At 38.9% G+C, this 20,336-nt stretch overlaps 1 protein-coding gene across 3 annotated transcripts in view; it reads right to left on the reverse strand.

The window, feature by feature from the left end:
- The window catches only part of LOC141794951 (C-terminal-binding protein 2-like), a 76,893-nt gene that overhangs the window by 47,792 nt on the left and 8,765 nt on the right, over positions 1 to 20,336 (reverse strand). For all 3 annotated transcript variants that reach the window (XM_074675622.1, XM_074675625.1, XM_074675623.1), the window contains one exon: positions 3,631 to 3,799. In XM_074675622.1, the coding sequence (XP_074531723.1) occupies positions 3,631 to 3,688 (58 nt within the window). In that variant the 5' untranslated portion in view covers positions 3,689 to 3,799. The remainder of the gene's footprint in view (positions 1 to 3,630; positions 3,800 to 20,336) is intronic.

Below are 20,336 nucleotides of genomic sequence, written 5' to 3' on the forward strand. Positions count from 1 at the left end.
TAGCTTCCCTTAACTAAGGATGTGTGGCTTTTCTGTTTTACATCATTGTGATACGATTATTCATATTTTCAACAGTGGTTTGGAAAAAAATAAGGCATAAAGGTCTGTCATGTTGAGCTCTGGGAAAATCAGATGAACAAGTCAAAAAAAACAAGTGATAGAAAATAATTATCACCATAGTTTTTAACTTGCGTGCCTAATATGAAAACCATGAAAATATAAGATAAAGGCAGAGACAATGAATCACATCAGGCATCCTGAATGGTATGCAGTGAAATCCACATTCCAGCACCGTGACAATGTTTGATGGGAGTAAACAGCTACACTGGATCAGCCATTTCCAATTCAATTTGGGCCACGGGCACGGCTCAGTTAGCCACTCTTCACAATGAGCAAAGATGTAATCAATGCACGCTGCTGTAAAACAAGTATAGGATTGACACAGTTATCCCCAGAAGATAAATGGAGATTAGGGAAGCCGTCTCGACAAAGTGCAGCCCACAACAGCAATGCAATCACATCCACTCCATAAGGTTCTTATTTTAGTCAATACCCATGATGCAAACTTTGATTTCTATTTCACGCCTCAGTCCAAACACTGTTTATAGATAATGGTGGGTGTCTCTGACATTATGGTGCAGAACACCCCATGCCTCTGGTTTTGAAATACCCTTTTTATACGGTTTAGCAGATTTTACGCTACCGTGAAAACAACGTGATTCACCACCCTTTGATCTTTTAACTTCCTCTATGTGAATCACCCTTTGCTACACATTTTTAAGAGCAGCTGTGGTGACTAACTGCATCAGAAAAAAAAATCCCCTTTCCGTCTTTTTTTTTTTTTTTTTTTTTTTTTTTCAGAACTGCAGAATGACTTCATTGTTGATAAGCAGGGGAGTCGCAGACTGTTAAAGATGTTTGTGGGATTAATGGGGCAGATCAGAAAATATTAGTATTTGATGTTTCACGTTTTGCGTTTTTAGGACAAAGTCATTTTCCTCATTTAAAAAAAAGGGAAAAAGTGAGAGCAGGGTTGGTGGTTTGAAGGGGCTTAAGACACCACATGTGGCTCTAATCTGGGGGTGGAAACACACAGCATCAGTGCTGCGTTTAGGAATCTATTACACTGTTTCTAAATCTGAAAACTATTTTCCTTAGAAATGATTAAAGAGGAATGCTGAGACTCTGTAGTTTCAATGTGAAGTGACTCAAAAATACAAAGTCAGAGAGTTAAAGTGACACTGAAACATCTATTTTCTTTTACAGAAGTCTGAGTCTAAATCAGATACAAAATAAAACCTGCACAGTTCACTCAATTTGGGATGCCAAAGTGATCATTTGAGGATACACTTTCATTGTATGCGCCATTTCTTTTCAGCCACAGACAGGTTACACATCACATGCTGAACAGTGTGAGACAGGTTGAGTAAAAGGCTTTGAAAATGGACCGAGTGGGTTGAAGAATGTGAACGCCTTTTTGCAAAGTAGAGAAAGCGACTGGTGTGATCACATCAGATGAAAGCGTGGGCAGATTTCATGGACATAAAAAAGGGAAACAGTTAAGATAAGGTGATGTCTGAAGTCAGTTTAGTGTGTTAAAAGCAGCTCTGAGCCGCGGCACTAAAAGGTAAAGTGAAAAGCCTGCAGTCGAAGAAGAGGGCAAAATGTCAGGATTTTTCAAATGTGGTGCCAAACGTTTGAAAAGCCTCAACTGGAAAGCTTCACTGTGTCACGTTTATTTACTGACACAGACACAAACCAAGTATTTAAATTTTCTACAAACAAAAGACAGATCAAGGCTGTAGCTATAAAAATATGAGAAAGAAATGCTGGATTACCTCAACTAATGATGGTTGAGAAGTAGAAATCAGATTCCAGAGGTAAAAAGTTCAATATTTTTAAAGATATTTTGACTTTGTGATATTGGGGCTTTTATTTTTGATGTGCTATGAGTTCTGCCACACATTTACATTTTTAGGATCTCAAGAGATAACTGAGTGTTGTTACTCATTACCTTAAACATTTGGTGTACAAAACACACCTCAATATATATATTTTTCTAATCTAAAAAGTGGACTTTGTTCAACCTTGTAGGGTGCTCTGTTCATCTCTCGTCACTATCAAAGCTACAGTATTCTGAGTCCAACTATCAGCTTCGGAGCTCTGCACAGAAATGGCTTACTGCTGAAAAAACTGAAGTCTTCACCTATCTTTCATCTCTTAGAGGCCACAGAAAAGGCTGAATCTTACACAACTGTGTGACTTTTTAGGATTTTAAAGTAAATCCTAACTTTAAAGCTCCTGCAAGGAACTTTATATCTGTTTCGATTTTATGTGTCCTTGTGGACAAACCTCTCATCTCTTTACTGAGCTCCTGTCAAAGAATTTTATCCTGCTTTCCTTTAAGAATACATGTTTTACTGATCATGAAGGTGTTTCCTATACTGTGCTGTAAACCACCCTATCTGACACCTACCCCCTTCCAGAAGTTACAGCATTACAAATAAGAATAAAGGTATTGTCAAACTCTTTGTGAATGGCTTTTTTTTCTTTTTCAAGTCATTAAAACTGCATTTGAGGTTTTAACCAGCATCATATACAGTTACAAAAACTGTTCACTGGAGCTTTAAGTTTGAAGAACTGTTTTTTTTTCTCTGGAGTCCTCCATTATTTTTTTATTCATTTTTTTTTAAACCACAGTGGCTCTGAAAAGCGGTTTTGACCATGACTTCTGTATAGAAAATTTTTAAAGACAGCCAGATTTAATACTGTATACTCCTACAACAGAAAAGTATGAAAAGGGTTTCGGACATTGCTTGACTTAAGTGAGTGAGGAACATCCAGACATATTAAAGAGCAGGATCTGATGAAGTAGTTCTGTTGGGGTTTTATTTGCTTGGGTTCTAAAAGCAAATGCTCCAAGTAGATTACCTTTAAACACCTTTCACAGACCTTACATAAATCTTCATACACACAGACACACTGCATAAACAATGAGACATTTAGTAGCTCTGTCAGTGGTTCAGTAAAAATCTACAGTGGAAAATGAACTGCAAATCTCCTGCAGTCGCGCACACACACACCAGTCTGAGCCATAATCAATCCAAGGGCTCTGAGGAGTTCTCCACTTTACAACAAACTCCGCTCTTATCTCTCCAGCAATCTAAAAACATCGAACTCTTGTCTCAGTGAGCCACCAACAACATGAACTTCTTGAAAATACACACACAAACCCACGTACACACACTTCACTCCCTCCCCAACAGCCTTCAAAGCTGAAGTTTGGAGCCTCGGCTGGTCCCAAGGCTCCCTTTTGACACTCACAAACACACTTATGCAAACGATCCCACTGGCTTTTCACTGAATTTGTAACAGCAGGCTGAAAGGCTTAAACACTGGTGGAGACTTCATTTCCATAAAACAAGGGAGGGGATCTTTTTCTTTAGCTAAAGCATAAATCCAAAGAACTAATACACACCTTCAAAGCTACATGCACTCACACATAGATGCACAAGCATCCCACAACCTAAATCACTGCTTCCAGTCACCTGCAGATGTGAAGCTTGCATCGCGAATCCACATGTGCATAAAAAGCAGAGAGAAAGCGAGGAGTGAAAGAGTGTATCTCACCTTCACAGATCCTGTCCAGCCGCTGGCGTTTTACTTTATGTTTGTCAACCAGAGCCATCCTGTCACAGCTTGAAATGCTCTCTTCTTTCACAATTTTCCTGTCCTCCTCTCCACCTTATCGGATCAGAAGCTGCAGTCCTTCCAAAGATTGCTAACTAACCCGTTATTCCTGAAATAAGAAAAGACAAGAAAAAGATACATTTTTAGTGCGGACCGACAGTGAATTTATACTTTCATGTACATCAAATTTTTAGTTTATATGTGAGATAACATTAAGATTACAAGTACACAACGTGGCCAAAAAAAATCAAACATTGCTTAAAAAAACCCATCAATTTTCTCTTCTCATCTCTTATTCAAGAGATATAAGCTTCTGGATGTACAGGAAAAATGCACCTCAAACACCAGTCGAGGGGGGACAAAAGGAAACCACCCATGAAACAGGACATGCAGCTGACACCTACAAACTACACTTTCATCACTTATCACAAAGAAAACCCCATATGTTCATTCAGCTAAAAAATGACTAATTTTTAAATACTTAAATCCAGACACACTGTTGTAACACCTGTTTCATCCCTTGACAGTGTTTAACATTTCTGATTGGTCAGAGCCCAAAACAATGGTGATCATTTCTCAACAGCACGAGCAATGCCTGAAAGAAACTGATGACACACATCATATCAGATCACTCTGCAGAGAGGAGACGATCTCAAACAAACTCTGCCTGATGACTATGAGGCAAAAATGTCTGTCTCAGGCTGGTCTTACTCAGAAATAATCTCAGATGCCGGGATAAGTTGTCGGGATGGGTATTGATGAGATTTTGTCAAAACCGATGCCCTTATCATTTCCTGTTAAGAATTTTCTTGGTACAAAAAGTAGCTTTACAGATTTTCTGTGTCAACAACATTTAATTGAGTTTCTATTGTAAGTGAATACAATGTAATTGGTCCCTGAGTCTGGATATTTCTGAGCATAATTATACAGAAACAGGTAAAAATTGCCCACAATGTGACGTTGATGTACTGTGTTGTAATATATTAATAATTCAAGTAGGCCATCTAGTGTCTCAAAGTGGTTATAGCAATGGTTTAAGTTCTTTGGAAGCTTTATACCATTTTGAATGTACTGAATATGAATCTCCTGAGAGAGAGAGTAATGTACATTTCTTTATGAAGTCAGTTCTTCAGTAAAACTTCAACCTGAAAATCCTAAATCAGAGTTTTCTTGGGAAACGTTATCTAACTGCTAAGCTAAGTTAGCGGCAGCAGGCTAGTTGACGTAAGGCCTGGCAGCTCCAGCACAATGTAAAGAATTGATAAGGGAATCGTTAAGCACAAAGGCTAACGATATCAATGGATTGAAACATTTCTTATCGATTCTCAACAGTAACAGGTTTTCGATTTCCATCCCTAATAAGTTATGAGAGCAGCATAAGGAACTACTGGACCCAAGATCCTGTCCTGCAATCCAGGCACACAGGCTACCTAGTTTAACACTGTCTTCAAAGGAGATATGAATCATAATAAATGAGCAGGGTACTGACCTGTACCACAATAGGTATGTATATGTAAATAATCTTTGTTAATAAAGCCACTTTAAATCAATACCATATGCAACTTGTTTATGTTGTAATTTGACAGCCCTGTAATAATCACAATGACATATAATGAGCGGGTGGTTATGTAAATGAGACTCTCTTTGGGGTTAAAAGGACTTTAATTCACATAGCCACCTGCTCACTATCCCTTACACGGACGTCTTTGCTATAGCTCCCCAGAGGAAAAAAACGGATCGACTTGCTCCAGCTGCTGAATTTGAGTTCTTGCCTAAACTTTATTCTCACTGTGAGGGGATTTTTTTCTATATCACATGAGCTTTGCACAATTTTTTTACTCTTAATGTTGCCAGAAATTCTAACTTTCTTTGCAAAATCTGAATAAAAAAATATACCTGCAGGGACTGCACTCTCCACAAGAGGGAGCGTCATCTCAATCAGCCCCGCTTGTTTATTCAATGTAGAGATGCGACTTCTTGAGCCCCCAAACTGAGTTCAGCCCAGCAGAAGCAGACAAACACAGAGTGAGCGAGTAAATGAGGCGTTTTACCCAATCATTTACGTTCAGTGACTGATGCTCCTCTAAAGAGCAATCTTCTAATTGGTTCCTGCTGGAGCCTGAGGGACCCGGCACAGTTTTTTTCTCTTTTTCTTTTTGTGGCGAGAAGCACGGGACGAAACAGACAGAAAGCACAGACACATAAAAAGATGACAAGCAGAAATTTAGGCTTCAGTGCATACACACACACATGCACACACACACATGTACGCGCTGGCTCTTAGGGCAGCGAGTCACAGTGAGGAATGTGGGTCAGTTAGTCAGCAGACGGGAGGAGGTTGTATCAGCAGAAAAAAGACATAAAAGAGGGTTGGTGGGAGGGAGGGAGAGGAAAGTACTAGAAAAACATTGTCTGACAGGATGAGTACAGTGTGAAACCATCCTCCTCCTACATTTTGTTCACTGGATCTCTTTCAGCACTTTTTATAACCCTGCTTCTTTATCTCTCCATAGTCGCCTCTGGGCCTGATCCTCGAGAGCGGCATTTTGAGAATTGCTCTCACTTGACTATTTATACGATGATATATGGATATTAGGCTCCTGCTGCAATTACAGCTGTATTTTTTTAAGAAGGGACCACACTAAGTGGGAATACAGTTAAATGTTGAATTGATGTTGTGATTTTAATTTCTGCCAGCTGTTGGGGGGGGCAAGAGGGAGGGTGGGATACACTGCAGTGAAATGAATTAAGGAGAAATACCACTGAGGGAGCAAAATCTGTTCTGCATTCACAGCACTATGAGCTCCTGTCCTCTCTGCATGCATTCCTTCAACCAAACACATCTCGGCCTTCGCTTCACCAGCTCTCCTCCTCCTCCTCCTCCACAAGGTAAGCCTTCCTGCCAAAGAGCTCAAGACCCACACGTTGGAGTCAGAGGAGCAGTAATTGAGCAAAGAGGGAAAGCAGGAAACAGGCAGTCAGAGGCGGGGGAGTCACACTGCCATGGCTATGAATAGATCAGAGGAGACGAGCACGGGCATCTTCTACTCTGTGCTGCATGAGCAGCTACACTACAGGTCAGGAGTGCATCTGGTCATTTAGCCATAATAAAGTCGGCTGATGTGGACTCCACCTCAGTGAAGCTGCCTCAGAGGAAGAAGAGATGTCACACACACATTGCTGAGGTGCACAGGTGTCTGCAAAACATTTCTCAGTGTGGAAGAATGGCATGAGGGTAAAACCATGACTTCATTGTGGACTGACCATATGTTGAGTATTAGGAAGCAGATTTTTGTGAAGTAGGCCATACATCAGTTGGGTGTAATTTAATATTTCATCTATGCATAACCAAAGCTGTTAGCCCCCAAGAAACTCAACACTATGGGGCTTTGTAAAGCTACTTAAAGATCATATGAGAAACTTTTGGGTATATTTAATTTTTTTAATGGATAAGTTGTGATTCTTTAATATTTGAATAACTGTTCGAATCGGATCTTGATGAAATTTTCAGGAAATGTTCAAAATGGGATAAAGAAGAACTGATTACATTTTGGAGGTGATCAAGATCACCACCTGGATCCAGGAATTATTTTCTTCATCATTGTGAGATAGAGCCGTTTTTACCATATGTATAACTCCATAATAAATGGTCGGATTGCTTTGCAAAACAGTACAAGACATGGTCACCATAATTTCTGACAGATGTAAAAGTACATTCCAGATCCTGCCAATAGTCTGGATGGATACTTAAATCTGGAATATGAAATATGTACTGGGTCATCATAATTTTCAACACTGTCATGTAACAAATGATTGTACAAACCTGCAACTAACACCAAACTGTAGCAGACAGTCTGCTGAAAGGGAGTATAACATTAGAGTAGGACTAAAGTGATGTGTGACAGTCATAATATGCTTGGCGGAGGTCTGCGCTCTCCGAGTGCTTTTCTAGTTTTTATTACTTTATCTGTCCATGGTTGCAGTATGATATATCCACCAGAGAGGGGTAGGAAGCTTTCTGAAAGCGGTCTTTTTTTTTTTTTGCTATAAACTGACAATAAAAAACAAAGAAACAAACAAAATAAAGAATAATAAAATAATTCCAAACAACACAAGAAAGCATAGGTGCCACCTAGAAAAATGGACTCCACAAAAAATGATGTTCCGTACAAATTATGATCAGTGAAACCGTACAGATCGCATATATCCATTTATTATATGTAACTAGCCTTCAACAACTTTGCACAGTCGGTAAATGGATCTTTCTTCTTAAATATGAATGGGGTGTGGGTAACTAGGTGAATAATTGGTTAAAAGTGAGCAGCAATGTTGCTGACGGTTTGTTTGAGTTTGTAGGTCATTTTGAGGTATCAATATTAATTTACGCCAGTATCATCACTAGTACAAAAAAAACTCAACACATGCACTTCAAAATATTTTTTTTTTTTTTCAAAATTTTACACTTTCAAATGTAATGGTGTAAAGTTAACAAAGGCTATCACTCACATGTTGTGTACCAAATACAGTAAACTATTGGTATTGGCACCACTTCATTGGTTACATGTGATGTAACCACATTTTATAATATTTGTCAGTTCAGAAACTTCATCACTTCTGGGCTCATCAGATGGAATGATAAAACCTGCCAGCTCAGAGGAACAGTCCGCTCAGCAGTTTGAGAGTTACATTTGACCACAAACCAAAATTTGTGACTTCATTTCCATAAATTAACTCCAGAGATTCAACTCTATTTCCAAATTTATAAAAAAAACACCAGACAGGTGGAAAAGTCAACAACAACTTAGAGAAGAGCTCTCAGCCGGAGAGGAAGCACATTTATCCTGTCGCCCTAAGCACCGTGTCTGCTTACTTGACTGAGTGCTGTTACGTAACTTAACAATGAGGCGATCGACCTCAGAGAGAAAACGGAAGAAGAAAAGAAAAAGAGAGGGTCACAGTGAAACACGTGAACGACAGAAATACAAAACTCAAGAGATTTGCTTACTCATGGCATGACGCGGGTAGACACATTGCTCACCACGCACACACAAACACAGTCTGCACCGTCCATGTTCACATGCTTTCTGTGAATGTTTCTAAGTACACATCTTTTTCTTCAAAGTTTATCATGCCTTTGGATTCATAAGATATAATGTGTTACACAAAAATATGCAGTATTCCGTTTACCAGTGGCCATTAATGATAGACTTCTGGGTTTCACTAAAAACCTCAAAAGCATAACAAAAAGCATCTCACATCAGGGGGGAATGCTCAACACACTGATGGTGACTGAAGCTGCAACCAAACTATTTTCATCACCACAAACAAGCTCCTCAAACCACTTTCCATTCAAGGAAAGAGTGTGACATTTATTCATGTCATGTTGCAAGACTTCTGAATACTGAAGTCTGGAAAACTTATGAGAAAACTTCACTGTTTTTACAAGGGCTGTCATGCTACAAAGGTTTCAAATTAAAACTTTTGTTTTTCAAATTGGTGCTCAATTGGAATTAGAATAATGTGCAGAATTTAGTAAAAAAAAATGTTTAGAAATGCAAAATTACTTAATACAATAAGAAAAATTGCCACCACACCAACTGCGGAAGTGTGAAATGAACTGAAAAGCTTTAGCATTCTGTTCATTTCAACAAATTGCTTAACTTCCAAAAATAAAAGTTGAACAGATTTTAACAGAATTATGAGGAACGTGGGCTGATCTGTCATCACGTTTCCTCCACTGCATCTCAGACAGAAACAGAAGTGACATTTATCCAGATGCCACAAAATATTTGTGCGCACATTGCACTGCATTGTTGCAGGTGTTGCATCATTCACAGAGGTTATGAATTCTCAGTGATTCTCCATCTGACACCCTCAACATCAAGACATTTAGCAAGCAGGGAGAGACAGTTCTACACTTTAGAAACTCATCCGTCTCTCAGCTTTTTGTGTTACATCTCTTTTTTTTCTGCTCCTTTCGGGATGAAAAGTGCATGACAAGGCAGACAGCCCAGGAGATCTTGTTTAGGTTTTAATAGCACAGAAAGCACTGAGGGAAGAGAAAGCGAAACAGAGAAAGAGAGAGGTCTTTTTCTGACTGAGGCCGTCTCTCAGAGGAGTCGTCGCACCAGATTAAGAAACCTGTGGGTTTGAGGGTGAAAAGGCGCAAATGAAGTAAAGCCTGCTTTGACTTTGTCAGAACACGTGTTTGACTGAAATATCTGTAGAGGCGTTTACTACAAGGAAGAGGCTTTATCTTTAAAAAAAAAAAAGGCACGCCTCACTCTTTCTTGTTTTAGATCATCAACTGAGTTTCCAGCCCTTGACCTCAGTGAACTGGTTTAACTATGTGAACTCTGTGACCACCAGCATGAGCACACACACACACGAACACGCCGAAAAGACTGCGGATTTGTAGTCAAAGACTGAGCTCAAGAGAAACCCAGTGCCCTTTAGATAAACTGGAAATAACTTACTTTTTTAAACTTGTGAAGAGCATTAAAAAGTCCAATTTCCTCCCTCTGGCACTAATCTAAAAATCTCTCAGTTTGCTTTCTTTCCCATCTTTTACTTTTAAATATCTTCTTTTCGAGTGCAGCTTCGTCCCTACATGTGACAACGCAGCACTTCACACATTATCACTTGGAGGAAATAGTTTGACATTTTGGGAAATACATTTATTAGGTTTCTTTCTGAGAGTTAGATGACAGGATCAAAGCAGCTTGAACAGTCAGTATGATGATACAGCCGACAACCAGATAATATAGTATAGTATGCTTGAACACAACACCCTTAAAGATACTCAGTCATTTCTTTGGATCGATACAGAAGCTGATTTTGGACAAAGAAGACAAACAACTGACAACTGATACGGCAGCTGGTGAAGTGGATGTACTGAGTATTACATGTCACTAAACACTTAAAACCATCTCTTAAAGAACAGGGTGTACAGAAGAATACAGATCAACGAAAGGTGCAGCAGATTCTGCTGAAGTCTTTTGAAGTTTCTGTTTTGTGACGATTTTGGCGCCCCCTGTTAATAAAGCAGTATCTCTTTTAAGATCTCATACATGTATTAGTTCACTAAGTGCAAAAAGTAATGAACTGAATTGAAATGAATTTTTGGTGTACCAATAAGATGTCTGTTGATTTCCTTTGTAAATGGTGCTACATGTGTAAGGAACATGTGTTTATGGGATGAGCAGCAGAGCTGGGTATGAGTACTGCATCTATGAAAAATTTGCCAAATCTTCCCTACTGATACCAAACTCAGAGCTAGGAGACAGCTTCCAAATATTTTGTCAACTGGTTGTTTGTTTGAACATACTTTGAAATAATACTCTTCCTGCTTTTGCAGTGCAGTGCCTGCTGTAATCAGTCTGTTTAGCTGCAGCCATATGTGGATGAGAGCTTAAATTCAAAGTTTTTAGCTAATTTTACACAAATTGCATATTAAATTAATTGTTCAACCAACTTTTATTTGTAGAGCCCTTTGCAACACACAAGGAGACCAAAGTGCTTTCCATTAAAATCAATAACATCAGGCTACAACAATTTAAATTCAATAAAATTATATTTAGAATGGCAAGAATATCTCACTCCATCATTGTATGTTATAAGCCACTGTGAATAAATAGGTTTTAAGCCTGGATTTAAAAAGCCCAAAGTCAGTAGTGCTGCATAATTCAGGGAGTAGCTTGTTCCAAAGCCCGGACCCAGTGACTGAGAAGGCCGAACATCCTAGGGAAAACAAAACAGGGGTAATGTATTCTAAGCGGCAAGTATTCATTAAAAAGGGCAAGGCATTCTTTACCAGCTGAAGACGGCTGAGTGATGACTTAGAGACACCAACATACAATGCATTACAGTAGTTGAGTCTTGGGCTAATAAAAGCGTGAATGGTTCTTTCAAGGTCTCTATTTAAAAAAAGGTTTTACCTTTGTAAAACATGCAACTGATAAAAACTGGCCTTGACCACACTGTCAATTTGTTTGTCAAATTTTAAATTGTTATCAAAGATGACTCCAAGATTCTTTACAGTCGAACTCAACTTAAAAGACAGATTGTCAGAGCATGTAGAATCGCCAAAAAGAACACACTTAGTTTTCCCTTCATTCAAGTGCAGAAAATTCTGCCTTAACCACAGTTTAGTGTCAGTAATGCAGTCAGTTTGGGTTTGGAGAGCCTCACTTTTGTTAGGGAACACAGGAAGATAAATTTGCAGGTCATCTGCATAGCAGTGAAAGGCTAGATTATGCCTGGCTATGATAGACTCCAGAGGCAACATGTAAAGCGAGAACAATAAAGGGCCCGGACTGGAGCCTTGAGGCACACCACAGAACAAAGGAGCAGCAAAACTATCAAGAATTCCCATGGCTCAATTCTTGGAAAAAAAAAAGCTCTTAAGTGCCTGCTTGGGAGCCAAAATGTGCTAGAGTGCCTTATTGGGAGGTAAAACTGTATTTTTCCTTTTCCCTCCTGCCCTTCAAGCACGGGTGTCTTTTCCAGCGTGATGGCAGAAGGAAACCAAAAAACACTGCAGCAGCCTGGGTATGGTGTACCAAAGGGACCAAACAGAATACAGTTAAAAAACAAAGTGTAATTTTAGGACCTGAACTGCATTGCGGAAGCTCCGATGTGACAGGCCCACTTTATGAATACAGTCATGTTCCCCTCGACGACCTTGTTTGCTTTTGAGTGTCATGAAAGGAATTTGTTTCATTTGGTTTAGTTATATCAGTGTGTTACCAGCAAAAAAATTCTTATCAGCAGTTGTGTTCACATGCTGCCAGACAAAATGCATTAACCCACAATTTAATCACCACAAGCACATTTTGGTACATTTCAGGTTTGTTGAAATGTTTTAAAATGATGAATCTTAAAAAAATGAGCATTACAAAAAGTCCCATATCAGCTCTTTAGTAAAAGCCGACATTTGTCAGTCAGACTCCATTCTTTAAGTGCTCAAATCTGCCTACCAGCACCTCCAAAATCAATAAAAGTGTTACATCATGTTTGTGAAATTTATACTAAAACAGAAGTGTGAACACTGAAAGAGGGAACAAAAATGGAGTCAATGTGCCGGGCCAAGAAACAGTCTGGCACATGGCTTGCTGTAAAACCACAACTTGTTGTTTCAACACTTTTTTTATTTATACAGCTAAAACAAACAACATAGTATGTGTTGAAATGCAATCTTCAAAGGTGTGGAAAGGCGGATGTTTTTGCTTTGGGCTAGGCTATCATCAGGGTGCTCGTTCCATATTTAATTAATGCAGTTCAATGGACACTGGCTGAAGTGAGATCCCATTAATGCAGCACGTCATAAGACAGGGAAACCTCACAGTCAACATTTTGAGGAAGAATTGTGTAGCAGCTACCTAAAGTGACTGCTTAAGAGTCTATGATTTATGTCCCAGAAAGTGCAAGATAGCAGGAAAAGCAGAGGCAGCGAGGGAGAGGTGGTTAAGGTTTCCCTCCTCTCATTAATGGGATAGTTGGGGCTCCGAGGGACACGTAAAGCTGTCGCTCACATCCCTGATTTACACCTTCCTCCTCCCTGCTTGCCTTTTTCTTCCTCCAATCCTCACTGTCTAAATACACCAGTTACTGACAATTACAGCTCTGTTCTTTCAAGCTCTCCATCCCCATCATCACAGTCCTGTAATGCCCCCCCCAAACATTCTCTCCACCTTTCTTTAAACTCTCAACGAAATGAGACTGCAGCAGCTCTTAACTGCTGACTTGGGCCAAAGCACAATTTTGTAATAATGCCTATTCGTTTTAGTCACCCAGGAAACGCATAATGGCAACATTATCGTGCACAGCAGCCTGTTAGCTTAACCCATTGAGGCTTTTGGCATGGCCTGCGTTCCTTCTCTCTCCAGCTCTTTACATCTAATGAACTAAAACAAAGTCTGGCATAAAATCGCCACTTGGATAATTGGCAATTAAGTTTTTTGCACAACACAAGTTGTGGTGGTGGTGGGGGTGACTATCAGAGTCCACATTTAACAAAAAAAAGCTTTGATAATGTAATCAAATATAACACTGGTCATTTTTTCATTTAAAAAACTAGAAACTGAATATGCTTCACAGAGCATACATACACATTAAAAGCAACATGTTCACACACTCACATACACACAAACTTGTGGTACACAAACATGGGGTACACAAACATGTGGTACTTAAGCTGACAGGTAAAAGGCTGCATCCAAGATGCTTTTAGTGCAGTCATAAATCGGTCCTTTACACTTTCCTGTTGACATTTAACATGACAAGGATGACCTCAGACCTTCTTTTCTGACTGACAAAGAGCAGCACCGGAGGCAGATGTAGGAATGTAATGTCAAGTAGAAATACACTTAACCATCTTCACATCAAGGTTACTATCACACCAAACTCCTTGGTGATAAGAGCAAGATAAAATATGGAAAAACATTAAAAGCATGAGATGATGTTTACGGGCACAAAGATGTCGACTGGTGTATGGTCAACTCATGGATGATGCATTTCAGTGAAATAAACTTTAAATAAAGATTTGTTTGGTGTAAAAACTTGTTAATCCAATGGACTGAGAACTAGGAATGGGTACCTTTCACATTTGATACGATACAGTACCGATGCCCAGTACCTGGCAATCGGTATAAGTACTCAGCGGTACCAATTTTCTGTACTTTTGTGTGTGTTTATGTGGTAATAAATATTAATAAATTCACTAATAAAATCTCAAAGTTTTTCAATTTAACAGATTTATTCTTTAATATGGAACCTTGCAATGCTGTGTTCATGTCCAGCATGGAAAATTGGCTACTCTTCACTCTCTCACAGGCACAAGGATATGTTAGGTACCTAAACATGGCACCATTTGATTTTACATGAATCGGTACTCGGTACTACAGATGGAATTCGGTCAATACCAATAAAAGTACCTAATTCGCTACCCATCCCTACTTAAAACTAGAGCGCAAGATGACTGTGTAAAAATCATTTTACAATACTAAAATGCACTTTAATTGTGTTGAATTCATCACTGACAGGAGGCATGTGATTTAGGATGGAAAAAGTCAAACCATTTCCTAGGGTCTGTACTGACTGGTGGATGAATTTCTTTTATGAGCATTACTCAGAAAAAAAGACCTTTTGTTTAATTTTCACACAAAATGGCAAAATATGTCCAGGCTCCAATTTCTTATTTGGCTGTTGATAGTTTTGGGCAGACTCAATGCGACGAGGAATCTGTCCTGAGCACAAGAAGAGTAAAAAAAGGAAAAGGGGCATTAGTTTGGCTTAGCAGTTAACAGACGGGTTAACTGATTCAGCTGGCTCAGTTCCAGGCCAAGACTCTTTGCTACATGTTATCCCACCATTCTCTACTCATCCCATGTTCATGACTCCCTTCAGCGTTCCTGTCTAATATAGGCAAACATACCCCTAGAAATAACTTTAAGAGAGTGAGCACGAGAGAATGAAACGTTGACCAAATATATATAATATTAAGTAAACTTCTTCATTTTGACAGAAAAAGGTTTTATAAATCTGTAAATGCATTATGGTTCCAAATATTACATAATGATCGAATGTACAACTTGTAGTCGGTATTAGTGTTTGCCCTGGGAAACCAACAAGTCACATTTTTATCAACCTATAAAAAATTGAATAAAATATTCATGGTAATCTTTATTTAACTGTAATTACTCTTCAATTTTATGTAGAGAATATATTTAAAAATAGGTTGAAAATAGCGAGAATTTGATATTAATATGGAGGGGTGCCTTTAAGCACTCAGAGAGCGCAGACCTCTGCCAAGCATAGTGTGACACTTTGGTCCTACTTTAATGTTATACTCCCTTTCAGCAGACTGTCTGCTACAATTTGGTGTTGGTTGCAGGCTTGTACGATAATTTGTTACCTGACAGCGTTGAAAATTATGATGACCAAGAACATATTTCATATTCCAGATTTTGGTATCCAGAATATTGGCAGAATATGAATCGTACTTCTACATCTGTCAGAATCTAAAAGGATCCGGATCACCTCCAAAATTTAATCAGTTCTTTCTTATCCTATTTCAAACATTTCCTGAAAATTTTATCAAGATATGTTTGTAACTTTTTGAGTTATGTTGTTCACAGACAAACAGACAAACTCTCCTACAAACACAACCTCCTTGGCAGGGGTAATTATGACATTAAATTGTTAATCATGCATTCACAGATGGGTCCACACTGATGGATTTTAACACACCAAAGTTTTAGTTTTGTTGATTTCATGTTGATCTCCTCATCTCTGACCATTTCTCTGAATCAAATGCTTTAAAGTTTGCACAAAGACCTCCTCTAAAAGTGTAACAACATTCCAGAAAGGGGAAAAAACTATTTTTCTCCACCTTATCTGTTTTTAATGAAGTCTATCATCACTCTTTTTCACCTCACCTTATCTCTCTTAGCTCTTTGGCACCTTTCCATCCCAGCAGCTAACAGTTCATTAACACCAGGGCAAAGCAAAAAAAAAAAAATAGACAGCATGTCTAAACACTTAAGTTCTACAGACTCAAAATATCTAACCTTATGCTCGCTGATTTCTTACACCCCTCCAGAGTGAAATGTTTAAAACTATTTAACTGTAACGTGAGAGAAACCCCTAGGAGGAAAGCAAAGATGAGTGACAAAAATGCAATTATATTTTAAGGCGATGGAGTAATTATGCATCAGGGAGATGGACCTTTGGAAAAAAAAATTAAATTAATGTCTTGGAACAGAGCCAATCTCTTAAAAACTCCTCCAACCAACGCCTTATGGAGGAATGACGAAGCTAGGGTCCCATTTTCAGAGTAGATTCAGGATTTATGGAGTAACACAGAGCATGAAAGATGAGGAGAGCAAAAAAATATTACTGCTTTAACATCTACAGAGGAAAATGAGAGCTCAGGGAGACAAACACACAGAGATGAAGAGGAAAGGAAATCACAAATACCTTCTTGAGCATATCATTAAGATAACAGTCAATGGTTAGGAATATCTATTAAAGTGATTCTCATTGTGGAGCAACATTAATGAGAAAATGTAATCCCTGTGTGATAAATACTTCTAAATCATTTCCACCATGTCCCCTCAGATTACTTTTAGTCTAATTATGCACACATTTTTGTGTGTTGAGGTTAGCAGGCGCTGGTGCTAATTGTTGAACTTGATGATCTCTCTTTTTCTCCCAATTAACTACAGAGCACCTGATGCATATGCAACATCCATAAAAGCAATTAAACCGAAAATTAACTGTGGAGATGAGTTCAAGATGTGAGTGCAAACGCGCATATTTCCAAAGAGCTTTGGTTCATGATTTCACATGCTGAGGCGATACTACAATGTGATCCTGACGATTAAGAGAGCCCCCTGATCCCTCGTTCATATGAAGCACCTCTTATTGATCAAGCTAATGCCACATAAAGCCTCATCTTTGTCAAGTGGACTCATTTTAACACAAAATTAGAACACTGAATTGAAGTTAAAAATTTCAGTGTTACACAAAAAATGTGAGTTTGAAGTAATTACATACACCAGTATTCAGCACTTAGAGGGGGAGAGACTTTCTGTTCTTTATTTCAGCAAAAACATTTTACCCTGACTTATTCTGAACATCTTAGCCTTGTTTTACTCAAAGTGAATATTTCAATCATCATTGGAGTCTAAAGGTACCCATTTTTCTGATGAAAATTAATAGTTTTGATCAAGCCTTTATTTATTTATTTATTTATTGGTCTACAACTCAAAACGGTTTGTTTTTTTTCATTTATTAACTGCCAATTCAGTTTTTGTGACATTTTTTCTGAAATTTAGTCCCTGAGCTGATGCAGAATCAGTTTAGTTTGAGAAAAAAGGTTTTTGAATTGTTTTTATCTATTTATTTATCTATCTTATTTCAACTATTAAAGCTCCCATGAGGAACCTTCTGGTAGTGCTGACTTTGGTGCCTTCTGCAGACAAAGCAGGAAGGTTGGTTCAATGCTTTGCTGATTTTTGTCCTGAACATGTGTAACTTATGTTTTCCTACAAAAAACAAGATTAAAAAATTACCCTAATTTCCTCTCCCTCATTAAACTGCTTCAAATGAGTCTTAATTGTAAAAACGAAGGCAAAAGCTTTTGGCAAACGCTTGTCCCCCTCCACAACACTAGGTGGCGACATACCTCTCTTTAGCTAGTTATGATCCGACTTTCTCCAGATTGTCCCATTTTATCACAAATCAGATCAACAAACAAGTTAGTAAGAAACCAGCTAGTTGTTTGTCGCACAGTGTAAACACAGAGAACTGAACTCATAGAAATGTACGTGTACAAAACAATAGCATCATCTCTTATACTTCCATCCTTCCTCTATTAAGGTTTTGTTTACTACCAGACTTCAAACCACGCATTTACGCTGTTCTGACTCCAGGTCAAAGCCCAAGATGTAAACTGGGAAGCATATGTAGAACAAAAAACATAGTTTATTTGTCCAACTTGAAGAACAAAGGTTTAGCCTGGTTCCAGTTGAACTAACATGTTTTCAAATATTTGATAATGAATTTTTTGCTTTTTTGGGAGACCAAAAAATGTAGTGGGTGGGAAAAATTGAGACTTGTTGATTTTGCTTTGATTTTAATGATCCAAATCACCACCTCCCGTGACTAATAGAGAAAAAATCAGCAAGCCTTTTGCTTTTTTGGTTGTAAGTAAACATCTTGAGGTGTTTTGGGTGTAGGTGTATGAGTAGTCAAGGCTTTCTGATTGCAGCACTATTATGCCAAACATTACACTAGTAAGGTTTCTAACAACAGACTGAAAACAGTGCAAGGTAAGTTGACTTAAAGTTAGTGAAGTAAACAAGGTTAAGAAAAGGCCAATCCTACCCCAGAGGCCCACTCCCCTGGAGCTAAACGCCACTGACCTAGATTAATATCAACCAACTGCAGCAACGCCACGACTATTAAACACACCTCGGTTTCCTGTATCCTGCCTTTCTGTCTGTGTGTGAAATGATTCCATCTGTCAGTCTCAGCTGGGCTGTGAGAACACCGCTGAACGCTGCTGCCCACACACACTCACACACACAGTCACATGTATGCAGACAGACACCAAAAAACACAGACGTGGCGGCTGAGAACTGGGGCCAAGGTGGGTGTCTGGCTGCATCGAACCTCTAGGGAGGATCTGAAAGACTCTGCCCAGCATGAAAGGCTCAAAGATGGGGAGGTAGAGAATGCAGCCATGATGGTGCACGGCAAACCATTGTACAAAGCAGCATTCATTTACCAGGCTTTGAAAACTAACTTCACAGAACATTTTGTTACTGCGCAAAAAGAAAAGACCTCAGTTCAGTGACTGTAAGTTCTGTCTCGTACTCCATCTAAAAACTTGTGGGAGTCTCTTTCAGCCTCCTTATTAAGGCCTATGATACCACCAATTTACCTTTGCATGCTTATGTGTAGTTTTTTTTTGTCTAGGTACAGCTATATGTGTGTTCTCCTGCTTTCAAGTATACACATCTCTACAGCAGGTTTCATTATACTTGCATGCTTCCCTGACCAAGGACAGCGGCTGGTATTCAAAAGATACCAAACAGGAGAAACACAGACAGCCAACAAAAAAGAGGAGCCAGCACATCCTTCAGCCACCTGTGAGCGAGAACACAGAGATGAAACTGAGGGAGAGAGAGAAAAAAAAAAGGAGACAAGATAAGGGCACAGACAGATTAGGAGGCACAACTGATATTCAGAGGAAAATAAGGGAAGGAGAGCTTAGCGGCAGGAAAAAGGGAGAGAAAAGAAAGGTCAGGGATGAGGTTTAACCATGGAAGAAAAGACACGGACAAGTGGGTGAAAAGTGGAACAAAAACGGCTCTTTGAGTTAGTGAAAATATTCAGCAGTTCAAACTTCCCTTGAGGCTGAAAAGACCAGAGAGCATATAACCTCTGCTCAAGTTTATCATCATCATTTCAGCTTTCTGTGTACACTGAAATGAAAGTACTTTTCTTGTAGCACATTCAAGACAAGATTTAAGCAAAGAAACCCCTTCACAAAGAGGGCAAACGTTGGGAAAAAAAGCTTCTGAAAGAGTGGAATAAAGTGACTGGTGCATGGAATTCATTCATTTCCCTGGGTGCATCATTTTAAAGATCGTTCCAGCAGTGCTGGATTGACTGCATGTCTGACCGAGATAATAGGACTTCTCCCTTTCCTCATTTTCAAAGTTGGCAGTGCTGCTTTTTTCTAAAAGAGCGAGTTCAGTATGGCTGTAGGTAAAACACAGAGCTCATGCATCAGCAAAACCCCTGACAAGGCACTACCAATGAACTGTAGCTCTGTTATCGTGCTAATGCTCTGCCCTATCTCCTGATGGCACAAAACTTCATTATAGAAAAATGTTCACCTTCACTTTACGGATGTTGGGAGCTATAAATAAAATGCAGCATGCACTTTTAGTCGGCACTGAAAATCCTGCGTAGTATGTGTTTAACATTTATTGAAATGAGTCTTTGGTGTTAGTACGTGTGGTATAAAGAGTCAAGAGATGTTGAATAATTGCACCATGTATAATCACTTATACAGCTTTCACTTGCCAGAGCAGTCTGAAAACCCCTGAGATGCCAGTTTCTAACCTCACACA

This window comes from Halichoeres trimaculatus, unplaced genomic scaffold, assembly GCF_033239565.1.
Source record: "Halichoeres trimaculatus isolate MK-OKI-2021-1 unplaced genomic scaffold, fHalTri1.1 fHalTri1_scaffold_8, whole genome shotgun sequence".
In the NCBI taxonomy this organism is placed as follows: Eukaryota; Metazoa; Chordata; class Actinopteri; order Labriformes; family Labridae; genus Halichoeres; species Halichoeres trimaculatus.